The 15,807-nt window shown below is 37.2% G+C and overlaps 1 protein-coding gene across 4 annotated transcripts in view; it reads right to left on the bottom strand.

The window, feature by feature from the left end:
* The window catches only part of FSTL5 (follistatin like 5), a 322,446-nt gene that overhangs the window by 283,168 nt on the left and 23,471 nt on the right, over positions 1-15,807 (bottom strand). For all 4 annotated transcript variants that reach the window (XM_037377605.1, XM_037377621.1, XM_037377613.1 and 1 more), the window contains exon 2: positions 12,710-12,848. In XM_037377605.1, the coding sequence (XP_037233502.1) occupies positions 12,710-12,832 (123 nt within the window). In that variant the 5' untranslated portion in view covers positions 12,833-12,848. The remainder of the gene's footprint in view (positions 1-12,709; positions 12,849-15,807) is intronic.

The raw sequence follows: 15,807 nt of genomic DNA, 5'->3' as shown, positions 1-15,807 counted from the left end.
GAAAGTTTATAGCATATTACCCACCGTGTGACATTTAGGAAACCAGAAAATAAATTAGGATTATTTTTTTTCCTATTGAATCTAAGAAAATTCAGGATTAGCTCAGTATCTGATTGACGAATTTCAACTAACTTTTTAAAATGAATAATGAACTAAAGCTATATACACTACTGATACCAACAATTGGTTAAAGCCTCCCTACAGTGAAGCAGGCAATTATTATAAAACTTTTAGTTATTTTCTCCTGAAGTTCATATTAAAAGCAAGTAACTTTAAGAAAAAGAAGCACCAAACAACTATTTAGAGAGCTGAAATAAGATTCAGTAAACATGTAAAATTCTAATGTAATTGATAATATTGTATTTTTTTAATTATATTTCTTCTTTATATAAAAGAAAATATTTATTTTTCCTCCTTGCCCTACAGTGATGCTAGTAGACACAGCTAAACTAGGGTTTGTTTTAAATAATCATGAATGATGTCTTGCAAACACTTCCTTGTACCAAATCAAAGACTTTCATTGCATTCTGTCTAATGAGTCAGTAGATACCAGGAAGTAGTCACTGGAAGAAAGATGTATCCAAATTAAAAACTCTATGCTTTACTAATTTTAAATAATAAAACTTCAAAGGAAATTATTTGAAAATATTAAAGTATAGAAAGTATTTGAACACTCAGCAAGTCTCGAGCTAACAAGGAGAGGTGCCATGCTGGACCTTGTTCTCACCAACAAGGAGGGGCTGGGGGGGAATGTGAAGCTCAAGGGCAGCCTTGGCTGCAGTGATCACGAGATGGTGGAGTTCAGGATCATTAGGGCAATGAGGAGGGTGCAAGATCATTACCCTGGACTTCAGGAGAGCAGACCTTGGCCTCTCCAGGGACCTGCTTGGTAGAGTACCATGGGATAGAGCCCTGGAGGGAAGATGGGCCCAAGAAAGCTGGTTAATGTTCAAGGTTCATCTCCTCCAAGCTCAGGAGTGAGGCATGGATGAACAGGGAGCTCCTGGAGAAACTCAAACACAAAAAGGAAGCCTGCAGAGGGTGGAAGCAAGGCCAGGTAGCCTAGGAGGAATACAGAGAAATTGTCCAAGCAGCCGGGGATCAGGTTAGGAAAGCTAAAGCCCTGATAGAATTCAACCTGGCCCAGGAGTTCAAGAGCTTTTCTTGAAAAGCTTCTATAGGTACATCAGTGGTAAAAGGAAGACTAGGGAAAACATGGGCCCTCTCCAGAAGGAAACGGGAAACCTGGTTGCCCAGGACATGGAGAAGGCTGAGGTACTCAACAGCGTTTTTGCCTCAGTCTTCACCAGCAAGTGCTCCAGCCACACCACCCCAGTCGCAGAGGGCAAAGGCAGGGACCAGGAGAATGAAGAATCACCTGCTGTAAGAGAAGATCAGGTTTGAGACCATCTAAGGAACCTGAAGGTGCACAAGTCCACAGGCCCTGAAGAGATGCATCCACGGGTCCTGAGGGAACAGGCAGATGAAGTGGCTAAGCCACTCCACGTCATATTTGAGAAGTTGTGGCAGCCCGCTGAAGTTCCTCCTGACTGGAGACGGGGAAACATAACACCCATTTTTAAAAAGGGGAAATGAGGAATACCTAGGGAACGGCAGCCCACCCACAGTCTCACCTCTGTGCCTGGCAAGACCATGGAACAGGATGCTGAGGTGCATGGAATATAAGGAGATGGTTGGTGAGAGCCAACACGGCTTCACTAAGGGCAAATTGTGGCTGCCAACCTTGGCAGCCTTCTACGATGGGGTTACAGCATTGACGGATGAGGGAAGAGCAACTGATGTCACCTTCCTGCACTTGTGCAAAGCAGTTGACACTGTCCCACATGCCATCCTTGTCTCTGAACTGGAGAGACAGGGATTTGATGGCTGGGCCACTCGGTGGATAAGGAATTGGCTGGATGGTCACACTCAACGGCTTGATGCCCAAGCATGGAGCAGTGACATGTGGCTTTCCTTTGTGGTCTTATCGGGACCGGCGCTGTTTAACATCTTTGTTGGTGACATGGACCAGTGGGACTGAGTGCACCCTCAGTGAGTTTGCAGAGGACAAGGACACCAAACTGTGTGGTGTGGTCGACACACTGGAGGGAAGGGATGCCATCCTGAAGGTCCTGGACAGGCTTGAGAGGTAGGCTTGTGTAAACCTCATGAAGCTCAACAAGGCCAAGTGCAAGGTCCTGCATGCAAGTCAAGGCACTCCTAAATGCAAATACAGGCTAGGCAGAGAGGGTATCGAGAGCAATCCTGAGGAGAAGGACTTGGGCAGGGGTGGTTGATGAGAAGCTCAACATGATCCAGCAACATGCCCTTGCAGCCTGGAAGGCCAATGCTATCCTGGGCTGCATCAAAAGAAGCGTGACCAGCAGGTCAAAGGAGGTGTTTCTCCCCTTCTGAGACCCCACTTCTGGAGTGCTGTCTTCAGCTCTGGGCGTTCCACCACAAGAAGACATGGACCTGTTGGAGCAAGCCCAGAGGAGGCCACAAAGATGCTCAGATGGCTGGAGCACCTCTCCTGTGAAGACAAGCTGAGAGACTTGGGGTTGTTCAGCCTGGAGAAGAGAAGGCTCCGGGGAGACCTTACAGCAGCCTCCCAGTACCTAAAGGAGGTTTTCAAGAAAGCTGGAGAGGGACTTTTTACAAGGGCATGTAGTGACCGGAGAAGGGGGAATGGCTTTAAGCTGAAAGAGGGCAAATTTAGATTAGATACTAGGAACAATTTTTTTCCTGTGAGGGCAGTGAGACACTGGAATGGATTGCCCAGAAAAGCTGTGGATGCTCCATCCCTGGCAGTGCTCAAGGCCAGGCTGGACGGGGCTTGGAGCAACTTGGTCTAGTGGAAGGTGTCCCTGCCCATGGCAGGGTGGCTTGAAATAGATGATCTTTAAAGAGCCTTCCAAGCCAAACCATTCATTGATTCTCAGATCTTTAACAAAAACAAAAACCACCAGAACCTCCTCAATATCAATTGCAATGGGATTGATCTTTCACAATGTCTAGTACCAGCTTATTGTAATACAGTAGTTACTATTAATTTTAACATACTTCTTTATCCAGTAGAATAGTTCTAACAAATAGTGTAACATCAAATAATGTTAGACATACCAACAAAGCTGAATAAATTCTATTAGAATAATGTAATATAAATTCTGTATTACCTACATTGATGTATGTGTATAATCCTCAGGTAAGAGTAATATATATTAATAGCACTTCCGTGAACCTCTCTTGAGAGTGGAAGATTGTACTGAGGCCTCAGCAAGGTGATAGACCTTCCTTCTCCTTAGAAATTACACTTGAATTATACATTGTTTAGTCCAGGCGACATACCCAGAGTTACAGACTATAAATTAAGCAGATGACTGAAAAATGTTGTTTGGTTTGTGTTTGTGAAAAGAGGGGACATAGAAGGAATAAGCTTGTTAGATTTTTCTTATTTCAAACTAATATTTTGCTGCAATGCATTGAGTAGGGGAATTAAATTGCAAAAAGTTATGTGATAGAATTAACAATGAACATTAAGTAGATGTTATTAATGTCATGCAACGTTAAAGAAATATTTATTGCTATTATAATTGATTTATATAAATGTACTGTTCGTACATTGCATTGTTCATACATGTTCATTCATATGAACAGTATAAATCTAGCATAGTTAAACCATATTACATGACAACTCAAAAACGCTGAAGAGCTAGAAAGATATGTCCAGTGAAACAATCTCTTGCTTATCTCTTGAATCTCTTTCAACAAGGTCAAATAGTAACATTTTTTTATCATTAAAGTTTGGGAGATCTTTGACTTCCATGGTTTAGGGATTAACCTTTGATGCTCTTAAAAGCAGTTAAGCATAGTTGTATCAATGCATAACAATCAACACAGACATAATTAAGACAACTTTTCATTAACCTGTCATTAGACTCCCCATTTTCTTTGTGTGTCAGGCCTGAGCAGAGCTTCTGAAACCTTTAATATTTTCAATGGGCATCTTAACATTTAGCCCCATTATTTGAAAGGCAAATAAAACCAGTGTTTTGGGGTTGCTTTTTTTTGCAGGTTGTTTTGTTTCATTTGGTTGGGGGGAGGGTTTGTTGTTGTTGTTGCTGCGATTTGGTTTTATTTTTTTATTTATGTAAACTATATCTGAACTTGAAAGGCATCACATTCTCTTTGCTCTTAGTTGAAGGGATTTGAGCATGCAGATGGATCTAGTGTTCTTGTCTGGTAAGTTACCATGGAATCAGTTATCAGAAACAAACAGAATGCCCTGAGCTGCCCTATTTATATGATCCCACCAGCAAATATAAAAGAGGAAGAGTAAAAATTTAGATGTCGTAACAACTATTGTAGTATATGCAGTCACCCTGCCCAGAACCGGAGACATTTTAGGGTAAGCATAGACTACTTCAATAACAAAGGCCCACAAGGTAAAAGGTAAAAGGACAGATGTCTATAAGACTTTCTTAATAATATTTTGCTTTGTAAATAATGGAGATAAAGTCACAGAGCTTTCCAGCTACAAAACTCTCAAAAAGAAAAGCTGCTGAAGAAAGCTAAAACAAATATAGCTAAACCTGACATACATAAACACAGGTCTATGTTTCTCACTATGGCTCCTTTGCAAAGCTTTCAGATTAAAAGACTTAAACTGATCGGGAAAATAAACACTAAATAAAGAGCTTACATATTGTGATAGCAAGTACTTTTACTGCAAAAAAACAAAAGCCATAAGTACAAATGAATTGTTTAACTAAACATCTTTGTAACAGGTGATCAGGACAGTTGCTATTGTAAAAGCTAAAAAAGTATAGTAGCATTTCATCAACTATGGTTTTATCCAAAAAAATACCAGATGATGTGCTCCCACTGCACAACACATTCTCAGTAAAAACTTATCACCATTCAAAATTACTACAGAAAAAATTGTTAGGACAAATTAACCAATGAAGAAGAAAGAGTTAAAACTAGTGATATATTTTCTTAGTGTTAAAAACAGATAATTTATTCTGAACTTGTTATTCCACCACGCAAAGTATAGGAGTGAAAGTCCTAAGGATATTTTATAATATAGATATTGAAAAGAGACATGGATGTAAAACCTAATATTTAGTCAATCTAATTGGAGCCAATTTAAAAGGTGTCTAATTGTACACAAATATTGTACTTCAATTTTATACTCAAGACCAATGTAATTAAGTTTTCTTACAAAACATTAATGCTATATATCAGTGCTGTATTTACTCACTTGAGAATATATCACTGTATACATGCACCATACACTGACGTTTAGAACAAATACTTGAAACATAATTACTTTTCATTTAAAAACAGAATTTAAATCGGTATTTAGAATCAAAAAGGTGAAAAATGAACCGTAAAATAAGTGGATTTTATAAGTTAAAAAAATGAGGCTGGGGTACATCCCACTTGGTCTGCACACCAATAAAGCTATTATACATAATTTAATTATTAAATAATATTTGTATATTGATTTTTGCATATTTTTTCACATTATAAGCACTGTCTACAGGCTATAAGTTTCATTGTAACAAACCAATATAATAAAGGTGAATAAACATAATAAAAGTCTACATCTTCTAGGTAATGAAAATAGGTATTAAGTCAGTGGAAAAAATTACTGAGAAAAAGAAGCAATGGAAAAGAATAAAATTAAATATTTGGCTGACAGAAAGCCAATTAAAATAGATTGTACTATGTACAGAGTCGTCTTGAGGATCTGAAGAATAAGAGACAGCAAGGAAGGCATGGAAAAGAGCCGGATCTCATAAACCCATTTAGCAACACACACTTGAAGTGTCTGGCCTCTTTCACAATCTTAGAAATCCAAACTGCACAAATTTGAGCAGGAGTAAAGCATCACAAGTAAAACATAAAACAAACCTGTTCTGGCTTTGTTTTGCTACTACTTGGATTGCAATTTCTGATGATGATTTGCCATTGTAATAGAATATGGAAAAACACATTAATCATGAATCTGAAATTTTAGCCGATATAGATTGTGTTTGCATCAACTCCCACACACCAGAAAGGCCCTAAACCCACTGTGGTCTCTATTCAGAGGTAACCGGAAATCTGTCTAGAAAGCCATGCGAGAAAGCCAAGCTGAATATTGCAGAAGGTAATTCACTGCTACTTAATTTATTCTTTGTTGCCGAGCCGACACGTAAAACGAAAAGGCAATATTAATCAAAAGATAGATAATGCATGTGGATCTCATTATCCATTAAAATAATTGAGTGAGATTAATATTTTTCACAGTGGTGATTATCGGTTACGGGAACACAAAAGATAGGCACAGTAAGAGGTTCAGTGCAATATCAAAGATGTGCCTTTTCTCCCTCACTAGCCCCATAGGTTTGAATGAAAGTTTATAGCTAGGTATTAAGAGTTAGCAATGGAAGCATCAGCAGGCAGCTTAAAAAAAGACCTTCATCCTTGCCTTAATTCCATCTCTTTTTCCCTCCACAGTGCATGACTAGTTGGAAGGAGGACTATAGAAGAACTTTCCTAAGAGTTTTTAAAAAAATGCTTTGAGCGTGTACTGAGAGAGAGCAAAACTAACATGTTTAATTGATAGCAGCTTATTAATAGACAATTATTGTAATGGGACTTAAAAAAAAATTAGCCATGCCTTTTGAATTCTGTTGCCCACAGGAAAAAGCAGATTAGAATGCAGAACATACTCCCTTTCCCCAAGAAAAGTAAAATAAAATTTAAAAAGTTTCATGGGATTTCTTGACTACAGTTTGACAAATGATTAAAGGGAGAAAAAAAGAAAAAGTGAGTCTTATTACTTAAATGAAATCCTGGAATTTGCATAGGACATAGATACTGTGTTCAGGGAGCCTCAGAAGGAAGAAAATTCTCTTGTTACCTTAAAGCTGAGCACAGCACTGACATGCTCAGGAAAAGCTCTAGCTCTGCTCTTAGTCCTCAGAATTCACTCTCATCTTACTGAGATGGATTTTTTTTTACCCTCTCACTCTCTCTCTAGGACATAGGATTTTAGAGGATTAAATTTTATGACTTCTCAGAACCTGCAGGCAAACAGACTTTCCAGATAAACACCGTGAACTATAAACCTCAGGTTGTTTGGAGACCAGACCACACAAGGAAAGCTCAGGCTGGTTTTGAATCCTGAAGTGCTACTTTCTGTGCATTTCTTCACTGGCTATGATACCCTAAAATAAAGTAAAATCATCGAACACTCAGCTTGTCTGTATTTTAGAGGTATTTCATTACAACACAGAATGTGCTGTTAATTGAGGGAGAATATTGTATAAGCTTTGGGCAAAAACCTAAATGCAGAACATGTAGGCTATGCTTTGTGCTTATACATTTGAATTTGTCTTTAATAAACTGGGAGAGAGTGCTTATGCCACTATATGTTTTTCCCCTTTCTTTGTTTCATTCAAAGTCATTGCCTAATCACCTCTAAACTGACCTAACCCTGAGGCCTAAATTAATGAGAATCAGACTGAACTGCCTCAATTAACAGTAAAGAGCCGCAGTAAGAAGGGAGGGAGAAAAAAGGAGGCAGGTTTTTCACAGGAAGTTAAAAGAAACATTTTAGTCTGAAAAGATAACACAGATGAGCGGCTGCTGCACATCTGATTCAGATCCTAAAATAAAAACAAGGCCGGAAACAGTTTGAATCAATATAGTAAAATCAGTTGTTAGAAGATGTCTATGAAAGCTGTTAAAAACAGAGCCCTTTACCATACCTCTGTCCCCACCTGCTCAGCTGGACAGAGCCCTTTCCGGACTGCAGCTCCTCCCAGGCCCAGGCCAAATTCCACATTTCCTCAATTCTTCCCTCTCTTCTTTACCCAAATTCCCCTGACCATTGCTTCTCCTGCCCCAACCCACCCTGCCCAGCCAGCACTTGCTCTCAGGCATTACAACCCTGACTATAATGAAAGTAACAGCCTTAACTCCGTAAGGTCAGAACTGGGTCTGAGTAACAGGTATCCAGGTGGCGACGACTAACTTAGCAGCCTTCACTGACCATCCCCTGAGACTAAAATCAAACAACTTTCTCCCCATAATGATATCGTTCACAACCAGGCACTGTTGTTAATATTGTTCACTGCTAAACCATGTGAATCTCCTGGCTTGCAGAGGAGGGCTGTGCCCGCACGTGTTAGATACGCAGAGCTGGCATGCTCTGGAATATGCACCTAAATGTAGAGCTATATTCTGTACTTGCTAGCCTCTGACAGGGAATCGGGAGCCACCAGCCAGCATTCTGTGGGCTGCCGCCTGCCTGGGTACACCTGGAAATGTCAGAGCATGTACTTTTTCAGTGAAGATATTGCAGACGCACCGCTCTCTGTCGGACCCATGCAAATTACAAGAAGAAAAGTCATTAGGATGCTAGAAGTACTTCCTAATGATTTCAGGTGGGAACCTAGATGTTAACAAATTGCTTGCAATACTTCAGCAGCAATGCAAAAAGACTCCCCAATGGAAAGTCCCTTACAAACTTCTCCAGTGTTTTGACAAATGGAGAACCAAGGATTAACTGGCATAACAATTCACATATTCAGACATAGCCTAATATTTTCCAGCATCACCATGTAAGTGTAAACCACGGCAGCTTAACAAGGAAAAGGGACTTAAAATTTTCAGGAGTGCTTTATAATATTCTTCCACCATTCTAATTCAAGCCAGCTCATCTCTTTCTAGTTTTGACTACTTCATATATAAATGATGCAGTCAATCATTTGATCTTTGTTGCCATTGCAATGGCCATAATAATGAACATCATTATAATTATAGTCTGGGCCATGATTATAATTTAGGCATTAACTGCTGCTTAGACTTATATTTTATAAATTATTGCAGATTTTCTGTTAGAAAACTTCCAGAAAAATAAACCTAATACTTAAGGTCAGAACCTCATCTTAGCTACTGGATATTAAAAATTCCACTGCAATACTAGAGAAGTTCCAACTATAATACAGTAGAATTAGAAAACCTTTCAATTAATACAGCATATGATAAATTAGAAAGTCTGCTGAAGAACAGTCTGTTAATTCCTACAGATCAAGATAAACACAAAAAAGTACATTTCTGCACAGTAAGAAATTGCTGCATATTTAAAAGATATAAAGAGCAAAGTGGGGTAATTGGCAATATCCACAGTACTAGTTCTGACTTTTGGTTAGTGTCAAAACATGGCAACTTCACATACCATCAGAGTGCTCTGACATTACCCAAGGAAACACTCCAAACTTAGTTATCTGTATAATTAAAGCATATTTTGCTATGATTTTCTGCACAGTTTTAACAACAAAAAAACAAAAAAAAAAGTAATATTTGCAACTGAAAAATAATGGTTTCAATTGCCAGTGAAAATGCTGGTTTCTTAAAAGCAGCACAATTATCTTCTAAGGAAAAACTGCATGCAGGCTCTCACATATTGAAGCACTGAAAAATTCTATCAGTAATACCAATTCTCTTAGTTATTTCCACCACTGAAGAAGGATATGAGTTCCATACAACTGTGGTATAAAATTAAATCATCTATACATTCTATTCTCTCTAAAGTACCATGAGATATCACCATATAATTGTTAAAGTATCTGTCCTGATAGTTAATCTATTATAAATTATCTTAAAAAAAAAAAAAAAAAGTGTGGAAACCAAGAATACAGGCAATGCTGTCTGTGGAGGAGGAGATAATGATATATTTGAATATTCTGTTACTGGGAAAATGTATGTTCACAGGGGTTTTTTGAATGCAACATAGGTACACACAGAAATCTGAAAAATCAAGAAGGCAATCTCTCAACTGGAAGGTTCTCTAATCTCTGAAACTGGAGATTTGGGTATTTTTTTAGATCTCCCTGAAAAGCCAGGTGACTAACCTGGCAAAACATGCTGGGACTTCTCGGTGATCTACTTGGCTTGCTTTCCTCTGGAAGCATGGACGTAAGGAACCCCACAACTCTGAATCACACCAAGATAAACTTACCCAACAACCAAACTAAATACCTCCTAGGCCTGAAAATGAATAAAAAGCTACAGGCTAAATAGCCTTGTATGAGAGCAGTGGGGTGAAAATGTGGATGAATGATGCATAAAACAAGTAATAAAACCCTCATATGTACTATTAGTCCTCTGAAACAGATTAAACATTTCAACTGTCTCAAGTTGTCTCAAGTTATGCAAATTTCATTATTTGTTACAGGTGAACAATGAATACCATTCAAGAGAGGTGGCTTCATTAACTATGAAAACTGTAGAGGGGGTTTGGAAGTTGGGGGAAGCTAAGGGACAGTACAAAGGTAGATAATATCAATGTTTTCCTAAGTAAAATGATTATAAAATGTTTTGAACAACCTATCAACCAAATTTGTGCTACAAATATTTGTTATTAAAACATAATTAATTCTTCACACAATTTACTATCAACCTATTAAAGCAGTGGATTGTCTCTCTTTTGTTATCATGACATTTAGATTTCCTACAAAACTTTTGTAAAACTTTTTTTAAAAAAAGATTTTGATACATCTCTTTAAAAGTCTCTTGTAAATTATTTTCTAAAATGTTTTTCTAAAACACAGCACTGTACCAGAAATTAAGAAGAAAATTAATTCTATCTCAGCCAAAACCAGAACAATTGACTTCAGAAGTTTTGCATTCCTAGGGCTTTTGTATACTAACACATATCCATAATACCAAAACAGAAAAACCATACACTAAAACATTTTTTTTTATCTAGCTATATTGCCTAGAAAAAAGCTCCCACCATATTTTCTTTGGTTTTCAGAAGAAATTTTTATACCATATTTTCATTATAATTTCTCCTTTTTCTTTATGTTTTTTCCTAGCATTAAATTTCTTTCACTTTAGATTTTGCATTTCTAATTTGCTTTCGTTCTGTCTGTATTCATATTTTTATATATGTTTTTCAAAAATATATAAGGAATGAAAAATAGAAGAAAAGTCTCTCTGCCTTTCATGTGTGTGTATATATATATATCTGTATGTGGACAAAGGCATATACGTGTGTGTTGCCCCCAATATTGAACCTGAAATGCTTATAAGCCTATTTCAAATATTATACAAGACTTATTAGATGACTAGAAGTATTATTAAGAAACAGTTACACTATTAGTTCTACATACAAACATTAATGTCAGAGACTATCTAAATCTCAGAAATTATTTTCACTGTACCTCACGTCCTCCACTTAAACCCATGAAGAATGTGAGCAGAATTGTTTTAGGGTTTTTTTGGTACATGTGATTTCTGTCTCACATGGTTTATGCCACAGTTTCATCACTAGTCTCTCTCTCTCTCTTATTCCTTCTAGATTTCAAGGTATTTTTCTTGTGTTGTTTTGTTGTATTTTGTTTAAGGCTGACAAATGGAAGTAAACTGATAAAACAACGTTTCTGATTTTGCAAAATATTCAGTGTAAACACCTACGTGCTTATACAGTTACGTATTTACTTGACTGAGGCCTGATGCATTCTTTATTCTGATTGAAAAACATTCCTTAAAGGATGCAGAATTTTATAATGAAATTTCAATTTTAATATTATATCATCCATTTGTTAGAAACTTGCCATATTTGACCTACATAGTATAAAATACTTGGCTAATAAGCAAATTTCTCTCATTTGAGAACTCAGTTATCAGTTCCTACTCCTTATATGCTGAGATAGAATCATATGATAGTGGATCATTTTTTTTCAAAGTTAGGACCAAGAAGAAATAGCTTTCACATTTTATAAAAAGTATTGAGAAATTAAACTAGCCAGATCTTGAAACATTATTAAAAACTAACATTTAGAGTTTCTGGCTACAACTCAAGACTATCTAGTTGAAGCATCCAGATTCAGAAGAAAGGGAAAAGAAGTTCATTCCATCATCTTTGCTGGCCTGATTGTAGGCCTTATGGCTCCTCAAATGTTGCTCCTAGGAGTACCATGATAGGAAGAAACTAGGAAGTTGATCAGATCTATGCTAGCTTCAGACAGCCCATGGAGATATTACGACCCTTTTCCTTGTGTTACAGGATCACCACAGCAGTTTCCCTTCTAGCTACCAGAAGAAGAGCAGGATTTGTTAGCTGAGAACTCTTTAGGGACTCATGGATTCATGGCAAAGGTGTGGCAGATGGGCAAAATTTAAACAGCATATAATGTTTGAAGCTGGGAAACCCAGTACCTCAGGAAACATCTATATTATGCCACAGTTCAAGACTCTTAAATTCAGCAGGCAGTGAACCTCTACCTTATGCAGACAAGTTTTTCTTCGATCAGTTAACACCACCGTGCTTCACTGACAGGCAGTTCCCCTGGTTGCTGCTTGGTCTGAAACCCAGTGATTTCTAGGACAAGTTGTTGCCTTAAGGGGATGCTGACCATTGCTTTGAGAGACAGCCTCTCCTGGGTCTCTGAGTTTGTGTTGACATTCATGATCTCTGGTTTGTGAAGCTAGAACGGAGCTTAGTTTACTATCTTTGAAAGATTTCTGGGCTTTCAACCGAAACAGCTCCTGTTTACTTGTCAAATCAAGTCTATCTTTTTGCAGGTGTTGTTACTCACAGAGTTTATTTCTGAATATTACTCCAATAAACGCAAACAAAACAAAGCTGGCATTTATCCCTTTGACAATGGAAGAAAAGCCAGTGGTGCTAGAGAATTATCTGTACCTTGTGGCGTAATCTGACTAGGGGCTGATAGTGCCTAAAGTCGTATCCTTCCTTGGCTGGCCACCCGTCTGCTCCCAGCAAAATGCATCCAAGAAGTAAAACAGCTGACCACCACATAAACATCTTTACAGGTCGGTTCCTGTCAAAATAAAATGTAAACGTTCAGTGACAGGCGGCAATATTGCTTTTGCACAAGTCATATCATAAAAGTTTACAATACTGATATTCCATTTGTGGGCTTGAATAAATATAGTAGAAATAGGGTACTCCATCTGGCACAACAGCAAAAAGAAAAAAGCTAGTAGTATTTGGGACATCAATATCAATTAGGTTATGCTGAACTGAACAGTTTCTTATCACTATTCAATACTCATACAAGAGGTTCACTGAGGAAACAACCAGGAAAAGCATCAGAAAAGATTGGAATAATAGAACAGTAGTAAAAATGTCAACACTTTTTCTCAAATTAAAGAAAACTAATGATCATTAGTCACATGTTCATCAATGTTCTCCTTTAAGCAGTCTTCCGTGATGCGCTGTTCACAACCTAAAAGTATTAAATATCTAGCATACATCTATTATTATCTTTCTTCATTTTACTAGCACTGACATCTAAAAATGTAAGCAAAGCACTGAAATTTTTGCCAGTATTCTGAAGAGATTTTTAAATTGCATTATTGAAAATATGTATAGTCTATAAGCACTATTACATATGTCAGCATTGTAAGAATTTTTCCAGTCTATTAAATAAACTCCCCACATCTTGCCCCAGAATTCACTCCGATCAAGTGCAAAATTCAGGGCAGGTTATTTGAAAAACTTTGATCGGTTTGGGGTTTTGATGGTTGTTGTTTCAGAATCCCACAACTTGTGTTGCGGATGACCTGAACCAGCAAAGCACTACCATGGTAAATGCACCAGCATTCTTTTACTTGTTAGAAACAAATCCAAATTTGCAAATGACATCTTTAAGAACTGCTTGGTCACAGGACACTTCAGGAAGCTACGTAGATACATTTATATTAGTACTAATGATATTTAGTGAACATTGTTTTCAGAAATAGTTGTTTCAAACACTGTTGTTGGTACAGTTTTGTACAAATTTTTTGCTTCATACTTGTCTAATGCTATTTTACAATTAGCAAGAAAAATATTGTCATCCTGGAGGAGACTTTGCAATAATTCTTAACAGACACTTCATAACACTGCAACATAGTGTCTTTTACTGTGAGTACAGTTCAGTAACTATTCTTATTTGCGTAAACAATAGCACCTTGTTGAAATTTGTCTAAGAACAGTAAAAATCACGTATTTCAAACAAACCTATGAAACTTTATGAAGACGCACTGAAAATTGAAAGAAGTACTGTTTACGTCTAATTTTCCTTCTTACACAAAAGTTAAAATCATAGACTGATTACACATAGTTCACCTTCATAAATTGAAACGTTATATAAAGAAATGAGGAAAAGGAGGGACAAGGCCACTCTCAATATTTAATGTAACCTTTTGTTTCACAGAAACAAAATAGCAGAAGGATACTCACCTATTTGCAATTTTAATATTAAGCCAGAATATTAAATTAACAGTTTCAGACATCATTATTTTAAAGATACGTTTTAACAGTAAGTACCAATATCTACCTGGTAGATTACATACAATATGGTATGCATACAGTTATAGATCTTATCTACTTCATCTGCACTCAGCCCGTAAGTTTGTCATCCTGCAGTCTTTGTGACAACCTAGCTTGTGCTGATTGCAGTGTTGTGGTACATTTTAAACCAGGTTATCAAAAAAATTACTTTCTATTTGAATGAACAAAAAATGTGATTTTTCCAGAAAAAATCGGACTGGTTTGATGAACTAGTCCAATTTAGAACTAAAATTATGATATTAGATACTGATACTAGAAAGGGAGATACACAACAATCTGGAAGAATGTGTAGAACTGTTTCTAATATTAAAGGCCTTGACAGAGTTATATTCTGAATTTTATGAGAAAATGCTCGCAGGAGCTGCTGAAAAAAAAATCATAGAGTATTTATATCAGAGCTGCTCTTGCCTGGACAAAGACATTATACCTTCATAAAGATAAGATCAGAACTATGGAAGGCCTATAACAATCATACTTACAGATTTTATAGATACATATGCCATGAGAGTTTCCTTATGTCTCCTAATGGACCTAAAAATGTACATTTCATAAGTGGCTTCAGTACCTATTAGAGATATTTGATAGTTATTAATGATATTCATCATCCATTTTGAAACTATTGTTCCAAAAAGTCAACACAGCAAACTGATCCTTCATCACTTTGACATATGTGCAAATCATTCTGTTTAGTCTATATTATTTAGTCCTGTAATATGGGACAGAGATGAACAACTTCCGTGCAGGCTGACTTATGCATGAGTGTATTATTTTTTTCCCTTTCTATCTTGCTTCTAATGCACTTACACTACTAATGTAGAAACCTCTGATAAGAATAAAGATACACATGAATAAGTATAAAGCATCGGAAGTGTGGCCTAAGAGCCCAGAGTGTGTACAGAATGTTAAAGTCTTGCCTAACATTCTGGTTTTTATAGGAAATCAGCTGAGCATAAAATGTGAACAAAGTGGGGATTGCTTATTATTCAGTATCATTTACGGTCGTGCTCCTGTCAATACCATTACACAAACCATTGGTTTGACTCCTATCATTCTTCATATAGCAGCAGTCCTCAAGGCAGGGACTGCATGAAATTAATTCTTGTGGGAGATAGCACAGGTATGAAATGGACTTTAGCTCTACCTGTATTCAGAGTCTCAGTAACGGATCTTGCAGAAGTCCGTTAGCCGCCTTTGGGGACTAGTCTACCAAACTGGGGGTTGCTGCCTGCTTCATTCTCCTTCTAGCTGACTTCGCCAGCCTGCCTAGCTTTCATACTTTTAACTGAAATTCAAGCTTGATATTAATATACCATACTACTTTGACGCCACCTTTCTTTTGTTCCACCAAAACCAATCTCATTTGAGTCTCCCTATTAATCAGATTTAAGATTTCTTCTTCTTCATCCTTGCTTATTCTAACAGTTCCTACTTCAAGTACCTTT

The sequence above is a fragment of the Falco rusticolus genome, chromosome 1 (genome assembly GCF_015220075.1).
Source record: "Falco rusticolus isolate bFalRus1 chromosome 1, bFalRus1.pri, whole genome shotgun sequence".
Taxonomy (NCBI): domain Eukaryota; kingdom Metazoa; phylum Chordata; class Aves; order Falconiformes; family Falconidae; genus Falco; species Falco rusticolus.
This window is presented reverse-complemented; position numbering and strand designations above follow the sequence as displayed.